The sequence below is a fragment of the Myotis daubentonii genome, chromosome 15 (genome assembly GCF_963259705.1).
Source record: "Myotis daubentonii chromosome 15, mMyoDau2.1, whole genome shotgun sequence".
In the NCBI taxonomy this organism is placed as follows: Eukaryota; Metazoa; Chordata; class Mammalia; order Chiroptera; family Vespertilionidae; genus Myotis; species Myotis daubentonii.
This window is the reverse complement of record NC_081854.1, coordinates 18,152,449-18,167,630: the sequence shown is the minus strand read 5'-3', so window position 1 is coordinate 18,167,630 and position 15,182 is coordinate 18,152,449. Positions and strand designations below refer to the sequence as shown.

Genomic DNA, 15,182 nt, shown 5'->3' with positions numbered 1-15,182 from the left:
CAGCACCCTGCCTGGGTACCTCTCTGTATTCAGGACCCTCCTCGGTGCTCTCCAGGGGCGCTGGGGGCTCCAGGCTGGCGGGGCCCTGCGGGGGCGGGTCCCCCAGCTCCGGGGAGGCCTCACCTGCGGCCGGGGGAGAGCAGGGCTGGCTGGGAGGCCCCCTGACAGAGACTCCACTCTGGGGGTCTGTTTCTTCCGCCGTGGAATGAGGGTGGAGACCACCCCCTACTGCCCCATCTAGTGCCTGGCAGACACCAAGTGGCTGCCCTGTACACTCATGGGGGACGGATGGACGGACGGACGGAAAGGCCTCTGAACACAGCTGGGCCCACAGAACTGGTGGGGAGACGGGATGCTCTGCTCGAAGCCTCCACATCCACCTGTTCTCCTGACCCTCAGCACGGGACTTTCGGGAAGAGGACACATACACCCCATTAGAGATGAGGAGCTGAGGCTCAGAGAGGGGGTGACTGCCAAGGTACAGCAAAGGTAAGCCTCAGAGCTGGGCTTTGAACCGGGGCCCGGCCAGGGGCTGAGCGCCACACAAGGATTGTGAGACAGGAAATTCACGGGGCTGGCGGCTCACCATCTAAGGGGGCTGACTGGCAATGAACTCAGAGAGGGTTCTGGGAAATGAAACCCACGGGGGTGATGGGAAATGTAGTCCAAGGATGTAGGCAACATCACCAGGACAGAGTCAGGCCTGGGAGGAAAGCCGAGGAAGGAGGGTGGCTTTACGAACAGACTGGTGACTGGGAGCAGGACGGGACATGCGGGGAGAGCTGAGGGGGGTACTGCCATGGGGACCAGGAGACTCACCGGGTTCCCGGTCAGGACTGTCCCCGGACACAGGTTGCAGTGAAACTCCAGGGGAGTCCTGCCCAGGGACCCCAACATTCCGGTCCCGGGAGGGCACCCCCAGGCCTCCCTTCCGTTCTGTGAGGCCTGGCTTCTCAGCTGGGGAGACATTAAGGGAGAAGGGGGGAGATGAGATCCAGTAACTAATCCACAGCGGCCGGGGCATCGAGATGCTGTGCTCCAGCCGTTCCGCTCCACCCGGAGGCCCTCCTCCTCCTGCAGACCCAGGAGCCCAGCCCCCGGCCCCTCCGCCCTCAGACCCATCTTCCCCTCTTAGGTCCCCAAAATGGATGCTCTGGCTTCAGGAACATTACCATCAGCCTCCGTTTTGAGGTGTCGAAAATCTGGGGCTGAAAAGAGAGATGGGACTAATGGGACCTTAAGATAGGGGGAGGCGGTATGTTGGGTGTGGTGGGGGGAGATGGTGTGGTGGGGGGAGATGGTGTGGTGGGGGGAGATGGTGTGGTGGGGGAGGCAGTGTGTTGGGGGGAGGCAGTGTGTTGGGGGGAGGCAGTGTGCTGGGTGTGGTGGGGGGAGATGGTGTGGTGGGGGAGGCCGTGTGTTGTGGGGAGGCAGTGTGCTGGGTGTGGTGGGGGAGATAGTGTGGTGGGGGAGGCCGTGTGTTGTGGGGAGGCAGTGTGCTGGGTGTGGTGGGGGGAGATGGTGTGGTGGGGGGAGATGGTGTGGTGGGGGGAGATGGTGTGGTGGGGGAGGCAGTGTGTTGGGGGGAGGCAGTGTGCTGGGTGTGGTGGGGGAGATAGTGTGGTGGGGGAGGCAGTGTGTTGTGGGGAGGCAGTGTGCTGGGTGTGGTGGGGGAGATAGTGTGGTGGGGGGAGATGGTGTGGTGGGGGAAGCAGTGTGTTGTGGGGAGGCAGTGTGCTGGGTGTGGTGGGGGGAGATGGTGTGGTGGGGGGAGATGGTGTGGTGGGGGAAGCAGTGTGTTGTGGGGAGGCAGTGTGCTGGGTGTGGTGGGGGGAGATGGTGTGGTCGGGGGAGATGGTGTGGTGGGGAGGCAGTGTGGTGGGGGGAGGCAGTGTGCTGGGTGTGGTGGGGGAGGCAGTGTGGTGGGGGAGGCGGTGTGGGGAAGTCAGGGCGGGCGGGCCGGGCACCTCACCCTGGGGCTCTCCCCGGTTCCATCGGGCAGCGTCCAGGAAGCTGCTCAGTCCTTTCTTGGTCTTGGTGGGCTCATCTGAGCGCCGGTTTTCCTTCACCTGCGAGAGGTGGGGGAGGGCAGGGGGGCTGGTATCTCTGAGCCACTCACATAGAGGAGCTGGGCAGGGGCAGAGTCATGAGGCTCCCACGGGCTCTCTGGGGAGGAAAGGTCCCGGTTTGAGCGCTCAGGGAAGCACCTTTTTCCGGAAGAAATTCCTCCCCGTCTTCTTGTCTCCGCTCTTGGTCCGCACCCCGAGGTGACGCATGTACAGGCTGATGGCGTTGACCACAGCGGCACTGTGGGGAGGGGACAGTAAGGACCCCACACGCTGACCTGCACACTGCGCCCCCACAGCCTGACCCTCCGAGTTCGCTTCCCACCCCAACCCCACACCCCTTCCTGCTGCACATCTCAGGAAGGGCGAGGGCTCCAGGGGACAGGACCGGAGATGTGGCCGAACCCGGACCCCACGCCCCAGCCTCCTCCCTGGGGCCCAGGAGACTAAAACGCCTGTCTTGCTGTCCTCTGCCTCCATCACCTCTTTTCTTCATCGGTAGAGATGGTATGTCTGTGAGGAAGGAAAAGAGAGACAAGCTTGCTAAGCCTGAGGTCCCTGTCCACCCAGCACAAATGTCCAGTGGCTGTCCCCCTGAAGCTGGGACAGGACAGTGGAGGGCAGAGAGGGCGCTGCCGAAGCAACGGGGAAGGAGAGAGATGGTCTCATCCGGGTGCAGCCAAGGACAGGAGTGACAAAGACGAGACCCAAGTGGCAGGCCTGAGTAGAGGCCTTGGACAGGCCTGGAAACTGGGAGACCCCACCGCTAGGAAGAGAAGACGGAAAACCAGATGAACTAAAATGCCAGGGCTGTGGGACCCAGAAGTCAAGGGAAGATGCTAAGAAATGACTGTGGGGCTGCAGAGGGAGCCCTGAAATGGATGGGGCAGCTGGCGAGGGGCTGGCCCACTCACTGCATCTCCTCCAAGTGGGCCAGCAGCCGCTCCGCCACCAGCCGCTCCCGGGCCTCGAAGCTGGCGCGATCCCGCCCCACCCAGGCCTCCAGCTGGGTCAGCTCCTGCTCCCAGGGCGTCATGCCCATGAGCCGCTTGGATCGGAAGTCCTCCAGCTGCCGGCTGATGGCTGCCTGCTGGCTCTGCACCACCTCCTGCACGAACTGCCGCTGGCTGTCCTCGGAGATGAGGTCAGGCCGCGTGCGGTCTGCAGGGATAGGGGTGAGGCTGGGGGCCGTTTCCCGGGCCCTGGTTCCCCACCCACCCTCGGACTCCAACGCATGCTTCCTAGGGCTGCTGCTTCAGGAGGAAGAACGGAACCTCCACTGACCGAGAGCACGGTGCGTGGCCTCCCGCCCTGGGCCTCCCGCAAGGCCTGGCCCCTGCTAGACCCCCTCCCTCATCCCAAAGTCCCCTCTCTTCTCCTTACCAAGTTCAAAGGCGACAGCGGAAGGGACAGACACCCGCAGAACCTGCTCAGGGGAGAGGATGGAGTGAAGGGGAGGACTGGGCAGCGATGGGATGGCAGCCTAGGTGCCCCGAGGAATGGTGGTCTGAGGAGCGGCAGGAGGAGGGCCAGGCTGGCACAGGGGCTCCCTGCCCAGGCTGTCCTTCCCATCGCCCTCGGCAGGACAGGGGTGGGAGGCAGAGGGGACGGGCCCCTGGAGGTGTCTCACCGCGGTCTTCTCCAGGAAGCTGTGGTAGAAGTCGAGGAAGGCCTTCTTGGCCTCCTTAGGGCCCAGAGAGCCCAGCAGGTCCGCGTGCAGGCAGCAGAGCTGGGGAGACAGAGGTGACCTGTCCTCCCTCCCGGCCACCCGAACCGCAGCTCCTCTTGGAAAACTGCGGGGTCACGTCCTCTCGAAGTGTGCTCCCTGATCTCCACAGCCCCACCCAGGCCAGGCCCGCCTCTCTCAAAGGCCTCCCTGAGCACCTGGTAATTTCTCTCCTGTGGAATGGCTCTCTGTGGCTCTGCCTGCCCGCTGCTGCCATGACCGCCTGACACCTTCTAAACCCTTTATAAACACAAACCTGTTGGCTCATAGGGACGCAGTTATCCAATCTCACAGATGAGAGAGCTGAGCTCAAGTTTACTGACGCTCACACAGCCAGCAAGTGGCAAAGCTGGGGCTGGAACCCAGGCAGCCTACCTCCCTAGACTCCATTGCCTAGAGATGCTGTGAGCGACTAGAGGGTTAGTGTGGCGGGGGCGGGGGTGTAGGTGCTGATTCATCTGGGTCTCAGGCAGGCCCAGGGCACGGCAGGCCCCGCTGAGGGGGGCTCACTTACTCATTCATGAAGCGCCTCCCGGGACCGCCCTGGGCTGGGAGACGCTGGCAATGCAGTGGGGACTCCAACCTGTCCTGACTCCTGGGGGGCTCTCGTCTCAGTGCGCTACGGACTCAGCCCACTGGGGGTGGGACTCATAAACACTTTCAACAAATATATCACCCCCACCCCAACCCAAGGCAAAAACTCCATGAAAGGCCACTGGGAAGCAGCCCGGGGCCACAACGATCCCTCCGCTGCTCCTCCAGCCGGCGAAGTGAGGGAACGGCGTGAGGACAAGTCTCAAAATGCCGAGGCCTCTGGGTCACCTCAGCCAAGCCCTGGCCCGCAGGCCTCGGGTTCTACTCTGTGGAAGGACATGGCCGAGTCCCCGGCGCTCAGTTCTAGACACCCCAGGCTCAGGAAGCCGGAACCTCCATGCACCCGGCGAGGTCCGCACTTTTCTGGAGAGAAGGCAACTTCCTAATTTCCTCTCCTGGAGGGACCTGCTGGGCATTTCCAGTCCAGCCCAGTGCCCTGGGCTAACCCTGCTCTCGGCCCGTGCAGGGCTGCACTGGGTCCTCCTGGGAGGGGCCGCTGTCCACAGAGCTTCCTCCTTCCTACATCACCCGCGGGGTCCTCTGGACTCCCAGTGCCTTGCACAGCATGGCTCTGAACCTGCAGCTCGCAGGAGTTTCCGACACAGGTTTCTGGACCGCCAGAAACTCCATGAAAGGCCACTGGGAAGCAGCCCGGGGCCACAACGATCCCTTCTGCCTCGAGGGCTGCTTGTTTCTGAATCAAGGCTGGTGCACCACCTGGATCTGAGGAGGCTGATGGATGCGCCAGCCCGCAATGACTTGACTGGCGGCACCTCCACGGCCACGGAGAGAAGGGTTCAATTTCTGGAGTCCACGGGGAAGTCCGCAGGGATGGGTGACACGGCCACAGCCACAGGAGGGGATGGCACGGCTTCTCCCCGGCTCCAGGATTCTGTTGCGCTCTCATGGCCCTGCTGTGTGTGCTCTCCCAGCCTGCACTCCAAGCTCACTGAGATTCCTACGGGAACCTGCAATCTTGTCTGGACCACACGGTGGTCCCTCGGGCTCCCTAGTTCTAGATCTGCTTTCTGGATCTATTTTCTAGACCCTCCTGGCTCATCTTCACTGGCCTAACCCACTGACCACTCTGGCCTGGCCCGGCCTCACCCTGCCTGTGCCTACCCAGCCCCATCCTCACCAGCGGTCCTGGCTCGAACTGCAGGGCCACGTGCTGCAGGAGGGCCATCAGGTGGGCTGGACGCCGCTTCACCTGCTCCAGGCTCTGGAACTGGCTGTTTTGCTCCTCTGGGTTCTGAGGGTGGGAATGGGCGTGAGACTGTGGGGAGAAGGGGGCCTTGGGCTTGACCCTGCCCCTTCCCTGGCACTTGCTGATGGATCCGAGCTGGGAGGAGGTGTCTATGCTGTAGAGGTGGCAGCAAGGCAGGTGAGAGATGAAGACATAAATTACAAGAGATGGGAAGGGGATCTCTGCTGTAATTGGGGAGCAGCGATAAAAATCAGGGTTAAAGTAAAGAAGGGTGGGATCAAGAATGGGATGGGGAGACGAGGAAGGAGGCACCACGAAGACGAGAGAGAAGGGCTTTGAGAGGCTGCAGCGGGACAGCATCTGCGGACAGAGAACTGGACCTGAGGTGGGAGGGGACACTGAGGATGGGACTTGAGGGGCGGGGGCCCAGGGACAGAAGCTTTCCCGCTCCAACTCCTCACCGCCTCCAGTTCGTTCTCAAAATCCTCGTCCTCGGCCCCAATGATGCTGACGGGCACCAGGCCAGGCCGGGGGGGCCCTGGGGCCTGTGGAAGAGAAGGGTTGGCTTCAGCCCACAGTGCTCCCCACTCACAGCCCCCCAACCTCCTCACCCCTTGGCTCTCTCCACTCACCGCCCCTCGGACCACGACGCTGTCTGCCTCCATGGGCTCTGCAGGGATGGGGGAAGAGGAGGAGCCGTGGTTAGGCGATGGGAGGAGGTGGCACAGGAGGTTACTCACAGATTCCTGGCCCAGGTGTGAAGGTGAGTAAACAGCCTTTCCCCATCTGGGCCTCCACAGCTCAATGGGGCCTCTGTGTGGCGACAAAGAGCCCTTCAGAGGCCAGCCAGGGCGGGGAGCCCAAGGACAGGGAGACTTGCTGGGGGAGAAGCTGGAGTCCCAGGAACCTGGGTCCATGAGAGCTGTGGCCGTGAGAGCCTGCAAATTTGGGGTCCCTAATGCAGGAGGGGGCTGGAGCTCAGACTCTGGGATCTGAGGGAGGAGGAGCTGGGGGCCTGGACTCCTGGGTCTGAGGAGGAGGGGCTGGGGGCTGGGCCCCAGGGAGGCAGGGCGTGCAGACCAGCAGAGTTGGGAAGGTTAAAGGGAGGTAGGAGGTATATAAATGGGGTGTGTGGGGGCTCTCTTCTGATCTGTGACAGGCTTGGGGCAGGATGTTGCCTCTGAACCCACCAGCCCCACTTCCTGCGACAGGAAGTCACAATGGCAAATCCCCCAACCCCCAACTCTGTCCGCATAAGAAAACAAACTCTGAACCCTTCTCCCTCAAGGACCAAGAGTCCCCCAACCCAGGAGTTCTTTCCCTCGAGGATCTGACATATTTCTGGCTTTCAGTCCCAGAAAAACAAGGAACAGTCCTCAGACAGCTCATCCCCAAGGTGTGTCTGTCTCCCTTGCCTGTGTCCGTCTGTCTTGCTGGCTCTCCTTTCTCCAGACAGCACTCCCTGGCTATATCTCCCTTGAATCTACCTCATCTGTGCCTCTCTTCCTCATTTTCTCTCCCTTCCTTCAGACCTGTCTCATTTTCCCCACTCTCTCTGCCTCCTCTCCCTCCTCCCGGCCCGTCCTGCATCTGTTGCTCCCTGCTTTTCCCTTCATCTGTCCCTGCCTCTGTCTTCCCACATTGGGTTCTGTAGCCCCTGTCCCTGCACTTCTGAGTCAGTGTCTCATATCTCATGTCCCATGTCATCTCCCTTAGAGTCTCCACTTCTCCCTGTGTCTTCCCACTGATATCTTCTGTGTCCTTAATTAATCTGACTAATGTCACAAGAGCCCATGTCAGGCGGGAAGAGCTGTGGAAACAAGAGTGGGGTGGACCAGAGCTATTTATAACCCTAGTTGCCTGAGACCCACCCTTCCCCCTCTACCATAGGCCGCCTCCCTAGCCCTCAGTCAATGGCAGCTGTGATTCTGATTATGATCATTAAACAATGAGCTTCCCGGAGAGTCCAAACGCCATCCCATGGGGTTCCCCCGAGCAGCATCATTTTTATTCTTTTCCATAAAGGGTATGTATCCAACGTCCAAATTTGAGTAATTTAAGATCTGAGCATTGTTAAATGTTCACATAAATAAAATTGCAAACCAAGGCAGAAAAATAATAGTAATTATTTATTGTGAGAGCTAAACTTACACAGCACTTACAGGGTGCTGGGCACTGCTCCGAGGGCTTCTCACACAGAGCTCAGCCCTCATGGCCACAAGCAGCCCATGCTATCGTGGCTCGCACCAGAGAGGGAAAACCCTCCCTGGGCTGCCAGCTCAGACTTCTGGGCTGGAAAACATGACCATGCACATGGAGAGTCCATGCTCGTCCCGCTTAGGAGTGGACAGGTTCAACAGAAGCAGGGAGATTCCAGAAGAGCACAGGTTATCTGAGCGAATGCCAGGCAGGCCCCCAAGTCATGCACTTGGCATGGATTATCTCCTTGAAATAATGACTAAGGCTTAATGTGCACTAAGTGCCATTAAGTGGCAGCACTACTGCTTTATAGGCATTAACCGACTTAATCCTCTCAGCGACCCCATGAGATCATTATCATCACGCCCATTTCACAGAGGAGGAAACTTAGACACAGCTGGTAAGGCACAGAACAGGACTCAGCCCCAGGCAGTCTGGCTTCAGAGTTTATGCAGGTAACTACCAGAATGTGCTGCTTCGGAGCACGGGGAACCCCAACCTTAGGAAACTAAATCTGAACCCAAGCCCCGAAGCCGAGACACACCAGGTCTCTCTCTCTATGGTCTGGGAAAGTCAGGGATATGTGGGCACTGTGGCCTGGCCGGAATGCAGGCTGGACTCCGCTGTGCCACAGAGGGTTGGGGCTGAGGGAGGATGGGGGAGCGGGGTTGGCTGCTTAGGGGGGAAGGGGGATGAGGGGCTGCCACAAAGGCTGAAGCTGAAAAATGGACCTGTAGGCAACTGACAAGGCCTGAGGTCCAGCAGCGGGGGTGCTCTGTGCATGGGGCTGGCGGGGGTCAGGGCAGGTCTAGGGGTGGAGATATCAGAGCAAAGCTGGCACACGTGGGGGGCAGCATGGGCACCTGGGTTCTCTGCAGGGCTCAGTCTATAAGATACTGAATGGATGGTCCTGGTCTCTAAGAACCTCTGGGAGACTTGTAGAACCTAAAATAGAGTAGTGATTCCCTAAGGGGCCCTGATTCCATCTGACACATGGTGGGTCACACATGATCATGAAACCATGGAGAAAGCAGCCAGTCTATGGGATCTCTGGAGACTTAAAAGGGGACCAGAATTCTAGGGGCCTGTGGTGGATCTACTGGGCCCTGGAATCTAGGGGATGCTACTGACCCCCTAGTTGGGGACTCCACGTCTGTAAGGAGCCGGGTCTCCACAGGGGGCTAGCAGAAACCTGGGGTGTCTTTAGAACCTTGTATCTACATGGAACGTGGCGGGTCTACACGAGCCCCAAAAGCTAAATGGGACGTGGCGGGTCTACATGGGCCCCAAATCCTACAGGGAACGTGGCGGGGTGCACTTCCAGGGATGCTGGGGCGGATGTGCGGAGTCACGGTCTGACGCCCGCGGGGGCCGCGTCCCTCACCTGCTCGGGGTCGGAGAAGCCACCGCTGCTGCCAGGACCGAAGCCGCCGCGCGCCGGCTCCCGGTTCCCCCCCACCCCCCTTCCAAGCCGCTCTAGCCGCCTCCGAGGCCACCTTTGATTCTAACTCCACTCCTCCCGCCAGCCGCTCTAGCCGGCTCCTGACAGGTGACTCTATTCCTCCTGCCGGACGCTCTAGCTCCGCACTGCGCCACGCTGGCCAGATGGGGCCGCTCTGGCCTGCCTCGGAGGGCTGGCGTTTCCGCATCTCGACTGCTCCCGTCACTCCCCTGGGCCCCGCCTCCTCTCGGGCGGGAGGTGAGGAGGGCTCCAGCCCGACAGCCAGGGTTCAAGCTGAGATCTCAGAGTCACCTCGGCCCGTGGGTTCCCGGACGGGGCTCCCCACCCCGTCTTGCCTCCCTAACTCGGAGATCAGTTGAATTCCCGACGCTTGTACATGCAGTCTCCCCGCACCCCGACCCCCACCCGGCACACTTTCCGCTGGTCTGGAAAGCAAAAACCCTGGGTTCGAGCGTACCTTACCCCCGCCGACACGCAGAGTAACCTGGAATAAGCAATGGCTTCTTTCCGAGCCTCAGTCTTCCTATCTATACAATGGGCGGAGTCCGCCAGCTCTGTCCCCCCACAACCCAGCTCCCAGGGTGTAATTAGTGGCCCAGAAGAAGAGATTTCCAAAAACGCTTTCAAACAGCTCTCGGCAACTTTCAGCTTCGCAGCGGCCTACGACGTGGGGTTAACCGTCGTGTTTTTTCTCCCGGGTCCGAAAGCAAGCGGGTTAGCAGACGGCGCTCGGCGGAAAGCACCTGCGAATTCAAAGCCCAGCGCCACCGCTTCACGTGTGTGCCCGGGGCGAGGCGGCTCTGCTCCCGGGCCTCAGTTTCCCCACCCGCACCGTGGGCGTGACCTTCATCCTCCGCTGGGCAGTTGGAGGCCTGGGCCCCGCCTCGCACGCCTCGCTCTCACCTATTGCACCTGACAGGTGTTCGTCCTCCTCTTTTTGTCCCTTTGACAGGTGGGGAAACTGAGGCCCGGGGAAGGCGGCCGCCGGCTCAGCGGCGCCGAGGCGGCCCCTCCCCTGCCGGCCGCGCCCCGGCCCCTCCCTCCTCCTCCCACTTCCCCAGCCGCCGGGAGGGGCGGGCGGGGCCGCGTGCCGGGTACCTGCTGTCCGCGCGGGGAGGTGACCGGCGGGCGCCCGGGGTCGGGCTCGGCGATCCCGGCCCTGCGTCCCGGCTCCCGCTTCCTGGCTGTGGCGGGGCAGGAAGTTGGGGCGTTTTTCCGGAGGCCCCCGCCCCGCCACCCCTCCCCGCTTCCTGCCCGCGCCCCGCTCCCGCCCGGCACCTCCGCTTCCTTCCCCTTCTCGCCGCCCGCCCGGCCCCCGAGGGCCCCGCCCGCCCCGCCCGCCCCGCCTCGTCCTTCGTTCGGGTCGGGCCGTGGGTCTGCGGGGCGCGGCCTCCACCTCTGCCCGGTGTCCGCCGTCCCCTCCCGGCGGGCCGCGTCCGCCTCCGGCTGGCAGCTCCCCTTTCCGTCCGCCTCTCCGTGTTTCTGTCTGTGTCCCTGTCTGTCTGTCTGTCTGTCTGTCTCTGTCCCGTTCTCCGTCCCCTCCGTCTCTGTCTCTTTCTCCCTCGGCGCCTCTTTCCCGTCGGGGTCTCTGCAGAGCCATCCGACTCGCTCCCCCACCTGTTGCTTTCCTCTCTCTGTTTGTCCGCGGACCTTCCCTCCATCGCTTTCTGCGGTCTCTGACCCTCTCCCCTCTGGTCCCCTGTCCTTTGTCTGTCCTTCACCTGCCCGTCCCTGTCACTGCGTGTCTGGTCTCTCTCCCTCTGTCTCAGAAACTGCATATCCCTGCCTCTGTCATTGCCCCTCCGTCTCTCCCCTTCCCCGAGTTAGGGGCACAGACTCTCCAAATGCCCTGCCCCAGCCCACCCAGGTAACAGGCATGGCCATAGGAGAATTCCTTGCCAGCCCCCTGTGATTCTGAGACTTAAATACGCATAAACACACGTGGTCACCTCCATTCCCTCCTGTCCCCTCCACCTGCTCAGGGAAGACATGGCGGGGTGGAGCCCTCGGCAAGACACTTCTGTTTCTTTCAGGGGGCAGCCAGGATTGGCTGCTGCTCTCAGGTAGCGGGAGAGGCAGAGGCGGGTGAGGGAGTGTAAGGGGGTGTGAGGGGGGAGGGTGGGGCAGAATCCTGGGTCTGAGGGAGCAGGGGACTGGAGGCCTGGGCTGCGGGTCCCAGGGGACAAGGGTGGGTGGTCCCCACGAGATCCATGACTCCTGCCAAGGTCTGCAGTTGGGAAGCATTTATTATAACTAAGTGGCCATGACAGAGCAGGGAGGGGGGAGGTGACGCTGAGGCTGCCACAATCAGTCCCCTAGAGGCAGTGATTAAGGGCTCATTACCAGCGGGGTCAGTGAGTGGGTGGGAGCTTGGAAAAGGCAGCAGCAGGGAGAGGAAGGAGGAAGCGCGGACACTCCCAAGGGGGAGGTTGAGGCAGGACCCTCCCGGGAATGATTGTGAAAAGGGATGGTTCCAGGGAGCAGGGGAGACACTGCAGCTGGGAGCATAGCAGACGGGGGCTGGTCACGGCTTCTCCAGCTGGACGTCTCCGATGTGGAGGCTGCCCACGTCCTGGTAGGTGCCCTGGAGGCCCCGGGAGATGTCCTCGTACATGGAGCAGTCATCAAGGTTCAGGCCCTGGGGTGCACACGTGGTGGTGGGCCTCAGTGTCCTGATGCCTGGGCCCCTACCCCAGAGGACCCCCAGGAGGCCCCCAACGCACCTGCTCCGAACCTGTGCCCACCCGCCACTCACCTCGTAAAGGTTTTCATCTTCGTAGTCATCCCGGGCGTCCACCCCGAACTTCATGTTCTGCCATCGTTTCTGTGGGGGGTGGGAGTCTCAGTGGGTAGGGGGTAGGTTTTCAGGCCCTTCTAGGTGTCAGAAGGGCTTTCCCAGAGCCAGTAAGGGACCTTGCTCAAAGCCACACACAGTATTGGTAAGTGGCACGGCTCTCTGGGCCCAAGCCAGCGTTCTCTTGGCTGTCTCCACTGCCCATGAATCACAGCATCAGTAGTACATTGCTATGGTTGTCCTGTGGCCTAAAGAAACTGCAGATCACAGCGGCTGGGAGGATCCCCAGCCCCCATCTTCCCTGGCCTTGGCTACATCTGGAGGGCTACAGCACTCCTGTGTTGGGGAGAGTAAAGCACCCTGAGGGGGTGGGGGTGGGGGTGGGGGTAGAGTGAGAACATCCCTAGAGAAGGGCAATGATGACAGCCGTGGGGAGACTGAGCAAGGGCAGCGCCCCAGCACCATGTAAAATCCTGTCATTGTATTCATTTGTTTACCACCCATGAGCCCCTGTGTGTGTGGGGGGGGGGGCTGTCATTCTCCCAAGTTTTGGGCGGGGACCCTCAGACTCCAGGGCCTGGTCCCAGGCGGCTCACCCTGAACAGCAGCAGTGTCCCGGGCACCACAGCGCAGAATAGCAGGATGATCCCCTCCGCTGTGATGATGTTGTTCTTGGTGCCCTCCCCCATGTCCAGGAAGGGCCTGGGGGCCGGCTCTGTGAGAAGGGGGTGCTGCTCAGAGCCCTGGCTCCTGGCCCTGTTCCCGGCCCCGCCCCCAGCACGGCCCCACTGAAGCCCCCACTCTGCAGGTGAGAAATGGGTGAGTGTGTGGGAGCCGGGAGCAAGGCTGCGGTGATGCAGGCACTGGCGCCCTCCCCACTTCCCAGACAGGAGGCCGAGAGTCCCTGGCACTCACCACGCACACGGAGGTAGGTGCCACAGGAGCGCCATTCCGTCTTGTTTTCCAGAGCATGGCACCTGTATAGGCCTCCGTGGCTCTTGTTCACCGATGAGATGATCAGCTCACCATTGCTCTGGCCCCAGTCATGGAACTGGGGGGGCCACGTGAAGTTGGTTTGGAGGATTCGCCACCAGGTGACGTTAGGGCGGCTGCCGTTATGCAGGCACGGGAGGCGGGCCTCCTCCCCCAGGATCACTGTCACCGATGGCGGGCCCCTATCTACCCACAGGGTCTGGACCCCTGGGCCTGCAAAGAGGCAGGTGGCTCAGGGACTGTGGATGGGATCACAGGCCCCAGCCCCAGCCTCTGCAGCTGCAGCACTCCTGCGTGTGCAGGGGGAGTATGAGGACCCTCCTGGGGGAGGAGAGGGAGGTGTGGGGCACAGAGGACACACGGTGTTGGGCAGGGAGTGAGGGGGCACCTAGGGAAGGAGAGAAAGGTACCCCTGAGAAGAGAGAGGAGATACCTTGGGGGGGGGGTGGTTTGAGGACGTCCTGGGGGAGGAGAGTAAGACACCTGGATGGTGACACAGCCCTGGGTGCCCGCTCTCCAGTGCCACCTCTTGCATTTGGATACTTAGTTCCCTGGTAGCAGAGGGCCCCTGCCCAGGCAGCGACTTCCAGAATCAGTCTGGGCATCACCTCCTCCTGAAGGCTTTCCTGGTCTACATTCCTGGCCCCAGCCCAGCCCCACACTTGACACTATCTTTCATTTTCAAAAAATCCTTAGAAGGAGGTTCTCTCCTTATGCCATTTTTCAGGTGGGACAGCGGAGCCCAGGGCAGCAGGAGTGGGGAGGGGGAGCGCTAGGGGAGGGCCAACACCAGGCCTCCTGGGCCTCTTCCTGCCTGGGTTGGGTCTGCCTTGTCTGCTGTCTCTGAGCCCGCCCCTTATTCTCTGTAACGTGCACGTGTCAACCTGGGGGTCAGGGGTTGAGTTTAGTCCTGGGGATGGGGGTTAGGGGAGCGTCTTGGCAGTGTGGGTGGTTAGAGGGAGCTGGTGGCCCAAACGCGCGTGTCCCCCCCCCCCCCCCAAGCCCCAGCTATCAGAGCCAGTCCACATGGCTGCTCCGTCTCCTCTGGGGAGGGAAGGAGGGAGTTGAGGAAGAGACAAGAAGGAAGAAGTGGGGCAGAGGCAGCAACCTCAAGGTCAGGGGCTCCATTCCTGGCTCCCAGTGTAACCTCGCGTGACCAGCTGCCTCTCTGAGCTCCTGGGTCAAACAGGTGGTCAGAGCCCTGACAGCTGGCGTCGCTGAGGGAGGATGGTATCATGAGGCACCCCACCCCCCGCACGGAGAAGGGGCTCCCTGTGCAGGGGGTGACTGGGATTCCAGGCAGAGAAAGGAAAAGCTTTTTCTTCACTCTGAAGCTGAGTGCACCCCAAGGTCCCCTCCTGCCCCCAGCTCTGAAGCTCAGTCAAGGGCAACCCTAGTTCCTCATTTGGACCTGAGGGACAGGGTAGGGAAGGCACTCTGGCTCCTGCCTCCCTCCATGAGGCGGCAGATGCCCCTTTAACATCGCTGAGCCCCCTCCAGCCTCCCCGAGGCCTGTTTGGAACAGTCAAGCCCACAGACAGACGCAGTTTCTACAGAGGCCTTTCCCAGCTCCCCTCCTGCTGTCTCCTCTCTGCCTGTGCCCTCTCTCCAGCCTCCGCAGTCCCTCCTCCTCTCCCAAGTACCCGCCTGTTAGCCACATACCCAGGCCAGCAGCAGAGATCAAGAGGAAGAAGGTGATGCCAGGCGGCGGGACTTGCAGGACTCCGGGACCCCCAGGCATCTTCTCCCAGTGGGTTGGTCCGTCTGGCTTGCAGCAGTCCAGGGGTGCCAGATCCCACCTCCGCCGGCCCCAAACCCCACCCCACTTCCTGCCCAGCCCTCCCGGAGATGGGCTTCACTGGCCCCACTGCTGGGCAGCTCCTGCTAGTGTGCTTCAGCTGTGAGCTGAGAGGAACTGCTCCCTGCACCTGTGGTGGCCACAAGTCCCCTGAGGGCAGGTTGCTTGGGTGGGGGAAAGAGGCTAGTTCAGCCGTGGGCAAACTACGGCCCGCGGGCCGGATCTGGCCCGTTTGAAATGAATAAAGCTAAAAAAAAAAAAGACCGTACCCTTTTATGTAATGATGTTTACTTTGAATTTATATTAGTTCACACAAACACTCCATCCATGCTTTTGTTCCGGC

The 15,182-nt window shown here is 61.4% G+C and overlaps 2 protein-coding genes across 2 annotated transcripts in view; both read right to left on the bottom strand.

The window, feature by feature from the left end:
- ARHGEF1 (Rho guanine nucleotide exchange factor 1) overlaps window positions 1-6,271 on the bottom strand; it is a 13,883-nt gene extending 7,612 nt beyond the window's left edge. Inside the window, exons 1-12 of the mRNA XM_059666378.1 lie at window positions 6,226-6,271; window positions 6,055-6,138; window positions 5,525-5,638; window positions 3,697-3,795; window positions 3,450-3,492; window positions 2,981-3,227; window positions 2,550-2,579; window positions 2,208-2,307; window positions 1,973-2,069; window positions 1,173-1,208; window positions 820-957; window positions 12-123 (exon numbers count right to left, since the gene is read on the bottom strand). Of these exons, the coding sequence (XP_059522361.1) occupies window positions 12-123; window positions 820-957; window positions 1,173-1,208; window positions 1,973-2,069; window positions 2,208-2,307; window positions 2,550-2,579; window positions 2,981-3,227; window positions 3,450-3,492; window positions 3,697-3,795; window positions 5,525-5,638; window positions 6,055-6,138; window positions 6,226-6,258 (1,133 nt within the window). The 5' untranslated portion in view covers window positions 6,259-6,271. The remainder of the gene's footprint in view (window positions 1-11; window positions 124-819; window positions 958-1,172; window positions 1,209-1,972; window positions 2,070-2,207; window positions 2,308-2,549; window positions 2,580-2,980; window positions 3,228-3,449; window positions 3,493-3,696; window positions 3,796-5,524; window positions 5,639-6,054; window positions 6,139-6,225) is intronic.
- Window positions 6,272-11,482: 5,211 nt separating this feature from the next.
- On the bottom strand, window positions 11,483-14,821 carry CD79A (CD79a molecule). The gene is made up of 5 exons (XM_059666377.1): window positions 14,704-14,821; window positions 12,964-13,254; window positions 12,645-12,763; window positions 12,010-12,078; window positions 11,483-11,892 (listed from the first exon to the last, which is right to left on the bottom strand). Exons 1-5 carry the CDS (start codon window positions 14,780-14,782, stop codon window positions 11,779-11,781), a joined length of 672 nt encoding a protein of 223 aa, XP_059522360.1. The 5' UTR covers window positions 14,783-14,821; the 3' UTR covers window positions 11,483-11,778.
- Between the last annotated feature and the right edge of the window lie 361 nt (window positions 14,822-15,182).